The sequence below is a fragment of the Morus notabilis genome, unplaced genomic scaffold (genome assembly GCF_000414095.1).
Source record: "Morus notabilis unplaced genomic scaffold, ASM41409v2 Scaffold1285, whole genome shotgun sequence".
Classification (NCBI taxonomy): domain Eukaryota; kingdom Viridiplantae; phylum Streptophyta; class Magnoliopsida; order Rosales; family Moraceae; genus Morus; species Morus notabilis.
Window position 1 is genome coordinate 518,434 of NW_010362783.1, and position 13,263 is coordinate 531,696.

A 13,263-nucleotide genomic window follows, 5' to 3' on the forward strand; every position below is an offset into this window, starting at 1 on the left:
ATGTGGTTTTAAAAATATATTATTCCTCACTTCCTCTTATGAGAGTAATTTTTTTCACATGTCTTCTTATTTTATTTTTAGTTGGTTAAAAATTTTTTTTTCAAATGTGTTTTTGTTTAATTTTTTTTATTAATTTTTATTTTTATACATATTTTTTTAAAATAAATTCAAAATTTTTTAAATAATTGTATAAATAAAATTTTTATTATTTAATAAATAATATATTTTTTAAGTGTCTTTAATACGTGACTAGTAAATAAAGATGAGTGGCTACATAATACACACAAATCACTAGTCTAATTTGTTTGCACGCGTAAATTGAATCATACAACTTTTTCCTATTAATGATTCATTTCTTTATTTTTACCTCGATATTGACCGTTTTAAAAACGTGAAGTTCATGCCAATTATAAAATAGAAAATAAGAAAAATAAGAAAAAGACCGACAGAGATCAAACACGAGGAAAGCGAAACCCTGATCAACCGACGGCCAGGAAAGTAATCTGATTTTCCATCACTTTCTCGGGAAAATCCTTTTGTCTCCCAAATTCCGTTGCAGTTTGACTCATGAACCTGTAGAAGGAGATGGATCCGGAGCAGACGTTTATCCGAGTTCAAGAGCGGGTCTCGCAGATGCTCACGCCCAAAGTGAGAGCTGCTCTGGAGTATCTGTGCCTTTTCATTGCCATCACCTTGTTCTGTATTCTTGTTGTTATGCACGCCAATTACGTTCAACAGGTAAGCGTCTTCAATGTCAATTTAATTTCCTTGTCTTTGTTTTTTGTTTTTTGTTTTTTTTTTTTGCAATTATTTGATTGTTTTAGGGTTTTTGGATTGAAATTCGGGTGCGGAATTCCTGAATTTGACGAAATTTACTTGTTATTAGTTCTGATCATGTTAGTTATTTTTTGAGGGCATCTATGTGATTGTTTAGGTGTCAATTCCTGAATTTGACTAAATTTACAGGTAATAAATGTATGAACTCTGAGTCTGAAATGATAAGTTTTGCTAAATAGCAATTCAAAAATTCTGTGAAGAATTTAGTGACGAATTTGTCAAATATGTAGCTGGTGAAAGCACTGTGAAATGTGAAAACAATGGTAATTTGATACTACTACATATTCATTTCAAGTAACTTTTTTGGATTCATTGTTTTGGCACTGGTCTTGTTCTCACACTGTCTTCGATGTCTGCTAGTAGTACTAAAAAATTTGGTTGTCAATATTGCAAGTCTTTGATGATAATTACAATGTCAAAACTGCGAGTCTTTGTCCAAGTGAGCAATAAATCTGTGAATCATCTGTTTTTGCAGTGCCCTTTTGCTTTTAATGTCTGGTGTTTATTCTTGGGGGACATGGGGATTTCGAGCTATAAAGAGTTGTGTGAGTCAACTGTTTGGTTTGGCTTTGGGAATAGGAGCAAATTTGTGTGGAAATTCGAGAACTTTTGCAGACCTTGAGGGGTTTGGTTGGAGAGAAACTTTTGCAGACCTTGAGGAATTGAGTGTTGTTATTTGGCATATGACAAATTTTAGGTAGCTTTATGGATTAATGGAGAAAAGGAGTTCAACAACTTACTTTTCTCTGATTTTATTAGGGAGCCCCATTTATGTGATAGATTTTTCTTTGTTTTGTGAGGGTAGCTCATGCTACTTTTTGTTGTACATAATTTTTAATCCTCAATAAGAGAATTTCGTTTCTTTTTCAAAACATAATGTGATGCAGGACCCATATAAAACAAGAGAATCGAGATAGAAGAGAGAAAACCAAGGAAAGAAATAGAATCACTAGAGAGGGAAATAGAACCAAAGTAGGTAAACCAAAGATAACATTCGCAACTTGGGGAATAGGTTGAAGGAGGTGTTAAGTGACGCAATTTCTTTGTCTCAAGGAGTCTTTGTAAAGGGTTAGATAGATTTTAGATATGGTGCTAGTGAAGCGGTTGAAGAGTATAGGGTTTATATAAAGAAAGGGTTGGTTTTTAAGATTGATTTTGAGAAGGCGTATGATCATGTTAATTGGAGTTTCTTAGATTACATTTTGGAGATATAGGGGTTTGGGATTAGATGGAGAAAGTGGATGAATGGTCAATGGAAGACCTAGAGGATGATTTGGAGCGATGAAGGGTTTAAGATGGGGAGACCTTCGTCTCCTTTTTTGTTCACCAAACTAGTAGACGTGTTAGAGAGACTCATGGATAAGCAGTATAGAATGGATTAGTGGAAGGCTCTAAGGTGGGCCGTGAAGACGTCTATGTTTCTCACTTGCAATTTGCTTGTGGATGATACTTTGTTGCTTCTGGATGTCAAGTTGGAAAATGTTAGGAATAGTACCTCTATTCTGAAATTCTTAAGGAAATGGTCATCAAGAGTAAGTATGGGCTACATCCTAATCGTTGAGATTCAAACACTGTTACTAGCAGCTCTTAGGAATCCATGGAAGCTTATATCTCATGGATTGGGTGTATTTCTTCAGAAAGTCAAGTGGGATGTTGGTATGAGAAATATTAATCTATTTTGGAAGGGTGTGTGGTGTGGGGGGCTATCTTTGGCTCTTACCTTCCCTTGTTTGTTGAGATCTGACAAGCATTCTGCTTCCGTAAGTATCACTTATTCCTTTTCCTAGTCCAATAAGCTCAATTGGAATTTTGGTTTTATAAGAAATATAAATGATAAGAGTCGTGAAAAATTTGAATTATCTACTCTTGATCTTGAGCTCTTTTTCTCAAAGGCAATCAGCTTTTGATAATAGGTTATGGTGTTGCAACTTGTTGGCTTTTCTTTTAAACCTTTCTTTCTTTCCCATGTTCATGATGGGGAAGTCTCTACTTTTGAGCCATTAGGAAATCATGTTTCCTGCTAGGATAAAGGTTTTTTGTTGGCGTTTTTTCATAAAAAGTTAAATACTTGTGATAGGGTTCAAAGGAAGAACCCTCAATTGAATATATCTCCTTCCTGCTGGATAAGTTAACTATATGTATATGTCTTTGGGTTTGTATGTAAACATAACAATTTTTTTTTAATATATATATATATCTATATCTTCTTTACCTTATATTAACTTAGTTTTTTGCATTTGAAGCCTGGCTGTTCAAGTGAGCTGTCTGGAGTTCGGACAACAGAAGCTCAACTTATCCAAATTAAGGTATCCTATCGCCTTCATATTTCAGGGTCTTAAATTTCAGTTTATTTATTTAATTGTTCGTTTATTTTTTGGGATCTCCAGTCCTTACTGCATATTGAAGATTATGACATCATTGGTTCTGTTCTTGGGACCTAAATCTTTTTATTAGTCCTACACTCCTCGTGAACGAAAGCTTAGAAGGAATGTTTCTTGTGGCCTGCAATGCCCCACAGTTACTGGAAGTTGAGTTAGAAAATTTTAGTGTCTACCTTTGGTTGTAGGCTGTCTCGTTATTCTTAAATAAGGAAATTAATGTTATTAGCAGGAAGCTAGATTCTTCACAAAATATAGGTTATATTCTGTTTACGTCGTAAGTAACTTTGAGACAGAAAATTCGCGAACCTTTTATGTTTCTTATAAAAAGATAATAGTAAACCTTTGAGGCAGCATATTTGATTCTTAGTCTTGGTTTTTATACTGTTCTATTCTCTTTCTTTATGCTTTCTTTTACTAGTGCATTGAGTTTCTTTCTCAGGTTGGCTGTTTCCTTATCATACACTAAACATTTTTGTTTGTCTAGATAACTAGTGCTGGATTATGGTCACGTGATGCGGCAGAACCTACTGGGACAGATATTCCTGACATAAAACCTGTATCAGATAAATTAGAGGTTGTAAGCGTAGATGGGGATGGATTAACATCTTCAGCTGAAAAAATTTGGTTGAGTTGGATTGCTTCCAGTACAAGGAGGGGCAAATTGACACTGAAGTTTTGGAAGTCTGATAATGAACTTCTGGAACATCAAGCTGACAGCTCTACCAATATCCAAGTCTCTAAGCCAAAAATTGATGGTATAGTTTCAAAAGTTGATAAAGAGGAACCGCGGAGTAGTTTTCCTTTATCAGCTAGGGAGACTTTTAAAGCAGCACTTGTTCACTTTGGCAAAAAATGGTATAGACGAATATCATTCGTTTGGAGGCATCTAATGCAAATCATTGGAAGTTTCTCAAAGCTGTGGGTAAGTAGGTTGAGACAGTTATACTCTTACCAATTATGTATACATACTTGTAATTCTTTTTTTTTTTTTTTTGCTCTCTCTTTTTTCACGCAAACAATAGACCTTGAAGTCATTGGGTTAGTTGGTAGAGTATTTTTACCTGGTATTGCTAGGCCTATGGCTTTGTTGAATTCAGGTACTCGTATTGGCACTATCATTCTCAGTGCACCAAACATGCATGTAGCTGTAGCTACTTGAGAACTGACTAGTGGTTAGGCCTGTCATTTTCTCAAATATGGTTTGGATTTCCTTCCTCAGGGCTAAGTACCTAGTTAAATTCACGAGTTTCCTGCTTCTTTCACATTGTAGGGTTCGGTGAGGGCTCTAGTTTTGTACTTGAGTCAACTATTTATTTTTGGAGGAATTTTGCAATCGTAAAGTCTTAACTTCAAATGATACGTGTATAACAATATGGAAAATTATGTCAATTGTGTGCTGCATTCTGGATCTGCGTTCCTCATTCCACTATGATATATCTTATCTAATTGGTGATTTTTTTTAAATAATTAATTGGTGAAATTTAGCTGTACTATTGAGGTTTGCTAGTAAGTTTTTTATTTTTATTTTTATTATTTTTGTTCTTTTTTTAATAAGGAAAACACCTTTATTGATGAAAATCAATTACAGGTATAGAGTAAAAGGTATCCTCAAGAGAAAAAAGACAAAAAGAACAATAGCAACTAAAAATACATCTAAGAACAATTGAAAAAATGAAAAGATCATTTTCCTTTTACATCTTTTGAAAGCTTTATCCAAGGCTTGGTGGTAAGCTAATAGATTCCGGTCTTTGGACATAAGTGAAATATATGGTCTAAAATCTGCATTTTCCTTTTTGAGGCAGGTCGTGCTCCTGGTGCCTGTGGTCCTTTGCTATGGCATATCTATTTATGCAGATTTGCTGGAAGAATGATTCTCTAATCTTTACATGCGACTTTGTGCAAACTGTTACGCGATGCGTTTGATATTTTGCTGTCAACTAGTTGCCTCGTGTTAAGTGTTTGGAAACTCAACTACTTGTAAAAAAAAAAAGAAGAAAAGAAACCACAATTGATATGTGCCAAACAAGACAAAAATTTGGTTTGCTAGTATTCCACCACTGATAAAGAATTAGTATGAACCGATCTTGTGAGCAAGATTCTACATAATCTACTAGAAAACTGAAAAAATAAATTCACCTTTGATTAATCAACTTGGTAAACACATGTTATCCTGTCTTATATTACGAATTTTCATTCTTTTTATTTTGTCTTATTTATATGTGTATTATATATATATATATTTATCTTGCTATAGATGCATTTTTGATCTTGCCTATTTTCAGTGACATACTTTCTATTGATGCATATCTTATAAAATCATGGCATATATGTCTTTATGGTAGTTCAACATTTCCTTTGCTGAGTTTTTATTTTCAAATGCAGAATATTGCTGGAATACATTTAAATCTTGATGTTCCAAAGTGGTTGCGTATGCTTCATTTGGATAAGGTTAACTTGTATGCAGGTAATTGACCATCTTTTCTTGTTCATCTTTTATACCTTTATCATCTTGCTGTGTGACTTAGTGGTTAATACCTTTTCCTTTTCTAAGAAACAAAGAATCACAACATTAATTATCTAAACGTAAACACAAATATTTTGGAAACCAAGATACCTCTAGAAAGAAACAACTCAAAATATTACACGCGGATTAACTATTCTGTTAGGAAACTTCTCTTGCATAGACCTTTATGGAATGCCCACCTTAGCCTGCTTGCAATGTATACCAAAGCCAGGAGGGACCAATAGATACATCTGCTTTTCATACAAAAGCATACTTAAGAGAGCTAACTATTATATCTTTTCAATGTTTACTGCTTTTGTTCTTTCTGTTTAGTGATTTTGTTCATCCTGTTGTTGAATATTACATGCTGCTTTCTATCTCAGTGCAGTTGCTTGAGAATCAAAGCAAAACATTTGAACCAACCTATTTATACACTATGGAGAAGGTAGCCTTTCCAATTCTCTAATTACTTGTTGCTGCACCTGTGCGGTAGTTATTGATTCTTTTGCTTTAAATAAACCTATGTACACACTAATGAGAAGGTAGCCTTTCCAAATTTCTATTTACTTCTTGCTGCACCTGTGGGGTAGTTATTTATTGTCTAGCTTCTGAGTTCTGACCAATTATCTTGTCCTTTCCTTTAACTGCTTTTGTGATCTTTGGGTGCTTTACATTTCATCTCTTTTTTAATTTTCCAAAGTCGCTTTGGATGACATCTGTTCTTTGCTTCATCCTGTTAACTTTTAAGTTTGATAATGTGTTCTTCTTCTTCTCTCACTCTTGCCAACAGGGGTATTTTTTGCTTCCTGAAAGCGCCAAGTCTCAGCATAATATACGTACTGTTAACGTTAGTATATCAGCCCGACATTCATGCTTTGGGAACAGGTAATAATTTTCAATTAGATTCTGATTTCTTTCTTCTCGTTTTGGTTTTGGAAATGACAGTTGCTCTGCTTAGTACCCATGATTTATGCTTAGTTACTGCAGTTGTAAATTGCAATCCTGACATGGATATGATTTCAGAGTTCAAAATTCATGATCCTCATTGGCTTGTCTATGCAAACTGAGGAAGAGCATGCTCTGTGTGTGTGTATTCTTTATTACAAAAAGTTTATCCTGTGTATTTCCTATTTAGAATAGCCGAATAGAGTCTATATATGTTCTTCTTTGAAACTTAAACTGTTTCTTATAAAAAAAAAGAAAAAAAGAGATTGGTCTCCAAATTCCATTTTGTTTTTCTTTAGGCCGGACCCCTTGTCCTCTGATGTAATTTTATTTCATCTTTTATAATATTCCATTGTTTCTTATAAAAAAAAAAAAGAGATTGTTCTCCAATTCCATTTTTTTTAGGTTGTAATTTATTTCGTCTTTTATAGAATTCTATCGTTTCAAACAGAATTGTGTAGTACTTGCTTCGGAAGCTAATTATGAGTTGGGGAGAGAGGCAGGCTCCTGAGTCACTGTCATTGTTTTAGGTTGTAATTCTACTCTTCTAAGGGGAATTTCGTGAATCAATTTATACTCTTTCTCATTCTTTCTTTGATTTTCCTGGTTCCCATCACCTTTCCATGAGGACAAGAGGCTTTTCCAGGTTCACATCAAATTAAGTCCAACTGCTGGAGAACAACACCCCCACCCCCACCACCAACCCCCACCCAAAACAACACACCCACACCAAGAGAAAAAAAAAATCGTGCATTAGATTTTAGTATTTATGACCTATTGACAAATTTTCAGCTTTATTCTATCTTCTTTTAGTTTATAATTTTGGTGGATATGCCTATTTGAAGTTATTTGCTAAAATGTACTCTATCTTCTTTTAGTTTATTATTTTGGTGGATATGCCTATTTGAAGTTGTTTGGTAAAATGTTGTCTGAATATATTGTTTAATTCTATTACCAGGTGGCAACAGCTCCTCATAAATAGATTTGTTGGCTATGATACTATTTTGATGAATAGTCTGTTGAGTTCTCCTGGTCAAGGTAATAACCAGTTTCCTTCATATAATACATCTTTTTTATCTACTAATTGTTCTACTGATTGAACGTGTAGTGTGTCGCATGAAATGCAGTACAAGTCTGCTCTTTTCTTTTCGACAGTATGTTTTGTTTCCAGTTTTAATCACTAGTGGATTGACCTTTATAGTATTTTGTCACTGCATCTGGCATTTCGATATGGTTTTTATTCCTGTGTTTATTGATACAAATGCTTCTATTCTTTTTAATATCTAGAGGGCAATTTCCCTATTCTCTACTTTTTTAATGTTTAAATGGACTCTTATATTGTCTCTGAAAGCTTGTACGGACCGGATTAGTGCAGCATGTTAACAGAAACGGGTCTTGCTGCAAACTGCAAAGTGCACTTTAGTTTAATTTTAGTGAAATTCTTGTATGCCTGAGATATATATATATATATATATATATTTATACCATGCAGGTTATCTTTATAACTTTCAAACGAAGGAGTTCTATAATCTAAGTTATGCACAAGAACCACCAGAAGGACCTGCAAGATTTGGAGGTTGGTGAACTTTGACGCATTATATATGCATTCATCTGGTGCTTTTTGTTCAATGAGTTTACTATATGCAATTGGCAATCACATCTTTGTGTTTCTCTAAACTCAATATCAGAAGCATTGATCAAAATGTGTCTCGCTGGATGTTTGCTCATGCATAAATTTATTACCGAAATCTGAAACTTCTGCTATCAGTCTCACTTTGCATCAACTCTGCTTAGTGAACTCATCGTACATGAACTCTTTTGGTTGATAAAACCTTAGACCGAGCTGTTGCGGTGGATTAGTTTTGCTCTGGCGTGGTGAGAAGTGTTCATATATTCTTTAGATTGGTGGCGGATGGTGAAGGTCCTTCATTTATCTCTATCATCCACTTCCTCATGCTTCTAACCAGCAACTTGAGAGTATTTTGTACTGAAAAAAAGAAATCTGAATATTGTCTTTTGAAGTGGTTGGGAATTTATGGTGTAAATCCAACAACCTTAACGGGTATTCGCGTAAATTAAGCTGGTTTGCTGTCCTCTACATTCTGGTATTGCTAACATGTCAGCCCAGAATTTACTTTGAGTATCAAAGTGTTGTATGACAGAATGCCGGAAACACAGATATTTGTCTTATGGTACACATTCTACAGTCGTATTGTAGTATGTTGGGTATTTAACTTCGTATTGATGTGTGATTTTTCTAAATCTAATGAGTGCGCTTACTGAAATATCGTTCATCAAATGAAAGACAACTTTTTTTGCACGACTCTTTACATAAATGAAAGTCAACTGACAGACTAATGTTTAAGTTTAGACTTTATTCTTTTATTTTAAGTGTCTGTTTGTGGAAGACTTTCTGTTCTTCTCTGCTGATGCTAATTTTGGTAATGAAAATTATTGGATTGATCTGCACTTATACTTTTGGCCAAGTAGCTAACCCATAAATGTGAAATGGGGCCCATATAGATTAAGTTCGAGGATGATAAAGTGTATGTGCTGAATCCCATGTTGTTCCTTTCTATGTACTCTTGTTTCGATACAGTTACTGGTCAGTGGGCTACCTTTTATTCCGCTTATAGTTGATAATGTTTGTTCTGAACCGTAGAGAGCATGAGTGCTGCATATATATATATACACATATATTTCCAAGTCTGTACAATTTGTACTTAACACAGTTTATGGTTTCTTTCATTCTGGGCGCAGATTACCTTGTGACCAAGTGTGGTGTGCTCATGATGTCACTGTTTGTGTTCTTTACAACCACAATGTCAGTTTCATTTACTTTGAGAGAGACACAAACTCGTATGCTGAAGTTTACAGGTTTGCCTATTTACTTTAACTAAGGGAGGACCCTGAACCCTACACGGTGTTTAGAGCCATCAGTTTGTGTCCCGTTCCTCATCCATCCATTCAAACAAATTCAGGATTTGAGATTTTAACTAAATTTTTTCACCTTATTTCATAGAGATTCATTAATGAGAAACGAATTGGATTTTCTTTACTCTTTCTTTTTTTTTTCTTTTTTCTTTTCTTTTTTTCCTTTTTTGGTAAAACCAACTTGTTCAACACCTAGCAGTCCTCGTTGACCAATAAATTCATCTGTTGGTTATAAAAAGAGTGCTTGCTGCATAATTAGGATCATACTTAGCAACGCGTTTTATTATTTGCGTGCTTCACTTGATAACTGTGTGTCCCTTTTGTAAATTATTGCAGTGCAGCTTCAACACCATGCCCGACACCGGCTTCCAACTTTTCAATTAATTTTTGTGCATGTAATTGAATCACTAGTCTTTGTGCCGGTATGTGTACGCTCATGTTGTTTTTGTTTTTTAAAATTAAAACATACCGATTGTGCTTTATAATTCATGGATCTGGTGTTTCTTATGCATTTGTTGTCCCTTCAAGCATAAATTTTTAATTTTTATATTTCTGATGGCATAATCTCACCGTTCCATCACTGATAAAGTTTGTATATGATTCTGCAGATAATGATTGGTATCTTGTTTTTTCTGTTTGAGTTTTATGACGATCAGCTGTTGGCTTTTGTGGTCTTAATACTGGTCTGGTTGAGTGAACTATTTACATTAATCAGGTTTGTATTCTGAAGTCTAAATGTATGGTAAATATTTTGCCGTAGAAATCCTCGTGTATTTATCTTTTGATGATAATTGTGCCTGTGCTATGTAAAACCATCTTTTTTAAGATATTAGGAGACAGACTGGCAATGCCTTTTATATTCTATTTGTGGAATTTAGGAAAAATCATTCAGCTTCAAATTTGCAGTACAATTCCTAAATCTATGTAATTTTCATGCATTTCTAATTATTATTGTGCTCATTGCAGTGTACGGACGCCAATATCAATGAAGTTCTTTCCACGCTTCTTTTTGCTCTATTTTCTGGTTTTCCACATTTATTTCTTTTCCTATGCCTATGGTACAGCCCTACACGTTTTAGTTATTTATTTCTTCATTTTCATTTATATAATGACCATTTAAATCCTGAAATGTTGCTCATTTGCAGGATTTTCCTATTTGGCGCTCTCGACAACTGCAGCTTTTATGCATCATCTCATCCTATACTTCTGGAATCGTTTTGAGGTAACCATTATCAAACTTTTAAATCATTTTTTATGGTAGTCAACATGATAGAAAATGTGAGAGTTCTATAATATTTCTGACAAAAGAAAAATAAATGCTCAGCTTTCATTCTTTTTTCCGATTGTGTTCATTGCTTCTACCAAAAGGCAATACCAATAGTGAGAGTCAATTATTGGTGGAAAATGAGTGAAACTGGTAACTGTACGGTAATATTGTGCTGTGTTCTATAATGTCCTTGAGCTTGCTATTTTGGGAGAACTTTGCCCAGTGTTGTCTTGTCTCATTGGTGGTAGAGTAGAAATTCCAATAATTCACTCTCTTTCTTTCATTTTGGTGTTTAGGATTTATGTGGAATTGGAAATGATTGGATGCAAGAATTGGCTTTAACATCCTTACCGGTTATTCTCAAATTAGTTAAGAGATAATGTTCTTTGCCGATGCTTCTTAGGGTTATAAAAGCCGCCTCTTATTTACTGGTTATTGATGCAGCAAAACACTAGCAGCACTCGCCGTGCGAAGTCAATTTTTAAAGTTAACAAAATTCCATAAAAATGTGCATTGTGATGTGGTAGGGCTATTAGGCCCCATTGGTTTTTACATAGTATATTCCTCGGATATCAGCAGTGGAAAGTTTGACTATTTTGAGCATGGGAGATTCTACGTGCAAAAAGAATAAAGTAAAAAAAATGGATATGGGTATAGGTTCTTTTTGTTGTGTGTGCTTATGAGGGTAGAGTGGGGTGCAGGGTGTTGGGGAAAGAAGAAGAAAATTTTAAAACATCCTGGTGATGTACTTGACGTGTATAATAACTGCAGGTGCCGGCGCTACAAAGGTTTATGCAAAATCGACGATCACAACTTCAGCAACACCCGGATTTCCAGATTACCTCTTCGACTATCCTGGCTTCAACTCTACACATCACAAGATTGAACACAAGAAATCCCGGCCTAGTTAATTCCGACTTGGCTACTGGGCCTGGGTTGAGACCCGTATCAGATCAAGCAGTGCCTGCAAATGGAGCAGAAGATCCTCGGTTTCAAGGACAAACAGAAAATGCCGGTCCCGACAGGATAGACGGTGACCTTAGGCAAACAGATAATGACCCTAACCCTGGGACTCTGAGTTCATTCAGTTCTCTATTACTGTGGATCTTGGGAGGGGCTTCTTCTGAAGGCCTCAACTCTCTTCTTTCCATTTTCAGAGATGTGAGAGACCAAGGACAAGTTTATGCCGAATCCCCTGCGGCCGACAATGGAACAAATCAGGATGTCAGATAGTGTTTGCAGTCAAAGATGTATTTACTCGATAGGTTTCCTTAACTTAATGATTAATATGGCCAATGTTTTTGCTGTAAAAACATGTTTGTATAGGAACTGTGTATGAGCATTAAAAAAAAAAAAAGAAAAAGAAAAAAGAATCACAGGTTTCCTCTGGCTTTTAGAGAAATGAATAGATAAATGTATGTACATTAATGATGATGCTCTCTCTCTCTCTCCTTTTTTTTTTCTTTTTTTTTTTTGGTTGTGGTCGGGTGGGGATTGGTGGGGGGTTGGCTTCATTTGACAAAGCAAACGAGAATGTTGTGGTTTATTACATGGTAATCCACACCTACCAACTTATTTTGGTTCACGTCATTACGGGTTGCAAATGCATCATATCCTCACTTATGTTAAAAAATGTGAGAAAATTAAAAGAATAACCATTGCTTTTCATCATTTTATTTTTTATGTCAAAAAATATTTTAGTAGAATATGGAATCTATTCTGATAGAATATGAAAGATATCTGCCAAAATCTTAATGGCATAAATGATAAATTTAAAAATAATGCCAGAAATAAAATAGTCAACTATTTTTTATTTTTGCCATTCTTGAAAATTTCTCTTAAAATATTCTGATATTTCAGTTTTTGGGTATTTTGCACTTGTGCCCTTTCAACTTGTTGCCTCCCCGCTCCCCCCTAACATGTAGAAAAGTTACAATATGCTTTATTTTAAATTTTTTATTTCTGATAAAAAGAAAAAGAGATCTCAATTCAAATCGTAACATAAATTTCTTAATTCTCCAACTCTTAGTTTTTTTAAATATGTGGGGAAAAAAAAGCAGAGGAAAAATGTTAAAATGGGGCACATTGTTGCGGAAACATGTATGTATAGGAAATATATACGTCTAATATCACACGTAAAATCTCTACAAAGGAGGAGGTAATTCACAGTACATGATTTTCTTAATCTTACTACTAAGCCAGTTTAGATGGTATATGTAATGCCGCTCTCAACTGTAGTTGTGCTATATTACCTGTTTGTATAAGTTTCTTCTTCCGCCTAGAACACAAGGTGACCAGACGATGACGACGACGACAGTGACAATGGTATCATATATGAGATCGTTTAGTTCGTTGATTCGAGTTTTTAATTTGATTTGAGTTGTGACTTTATATGA

General features: G+C 34.6%; 1 protein-coding gene across 2 annotated transcripts; it reads left to right on the forward strand.

Annotated features, from left to right (window-relative positions):
- Positions 1-418: 418 nt before the first annotated feature.
- On the forward strand, positions 419-12,411 carry LOC21399766. 2 transcript variants are annotated; one of them, XM_024168678.1, is made up of 15 exons: positions 419-738; positions 3,081-3,143; positions 3,703-4,140; positions 5,601-5,682; positions 6,105-6,166; positions 6,512-6,606; positions 7,625-7,704; positions 8,159-8,242; positions 9,427-9,543; positions 9,937-10,022; positions 10,209-10,315; positions 10,567-10,658; positions 10,746-10,822; positions 11,639-11,918; positions 12,025-12,073. In XM_024168678.1, the coding sequence occupies exons 1-15, from the start codon at positions 586-588 to the stop codon at positions 12,030-12,032; spliced, it is 1,824 nt and encodes a 607-aa protein (XP_024024446.1). In that variant the 5' UTR covers positions 419-585; the 3' UTR covers positions 12,033-12,073. The 2 variants fall into 2 exon arrangements, with proteins under 2 accessions (XP_024024446.1, XP_024024445.1); XM_024168677.1 differs by having other exon boundaries at positions 11,639-12,411.
- The last annotated feature ends 852 nt before the right edge of the window (positions 12,412-13,263 follow it).

Coding starts and splice junctions, on each gene's coding strand:
- LOC21399766 (XM_024168677.1), top strand. CDS start 586: ATGGATCCGGAGCAGACGTTTATCCGAGTTCAAGAGCGGGTCTCGCAG. Junction 6,167..6,511: donor ATTTATACACTATGGAGAAG/GTAGCCTTTCCA, acceptor TCTTGCCAACAG/GGGTATTTTTTGCTTCCTGA. Junction 10,316..10,566: donor GAACTATTTACATTAATCAG/GTTTGTATTCTG, acceptor TGCTCATTGCAG/TGTACGGACGCCAATATCAA.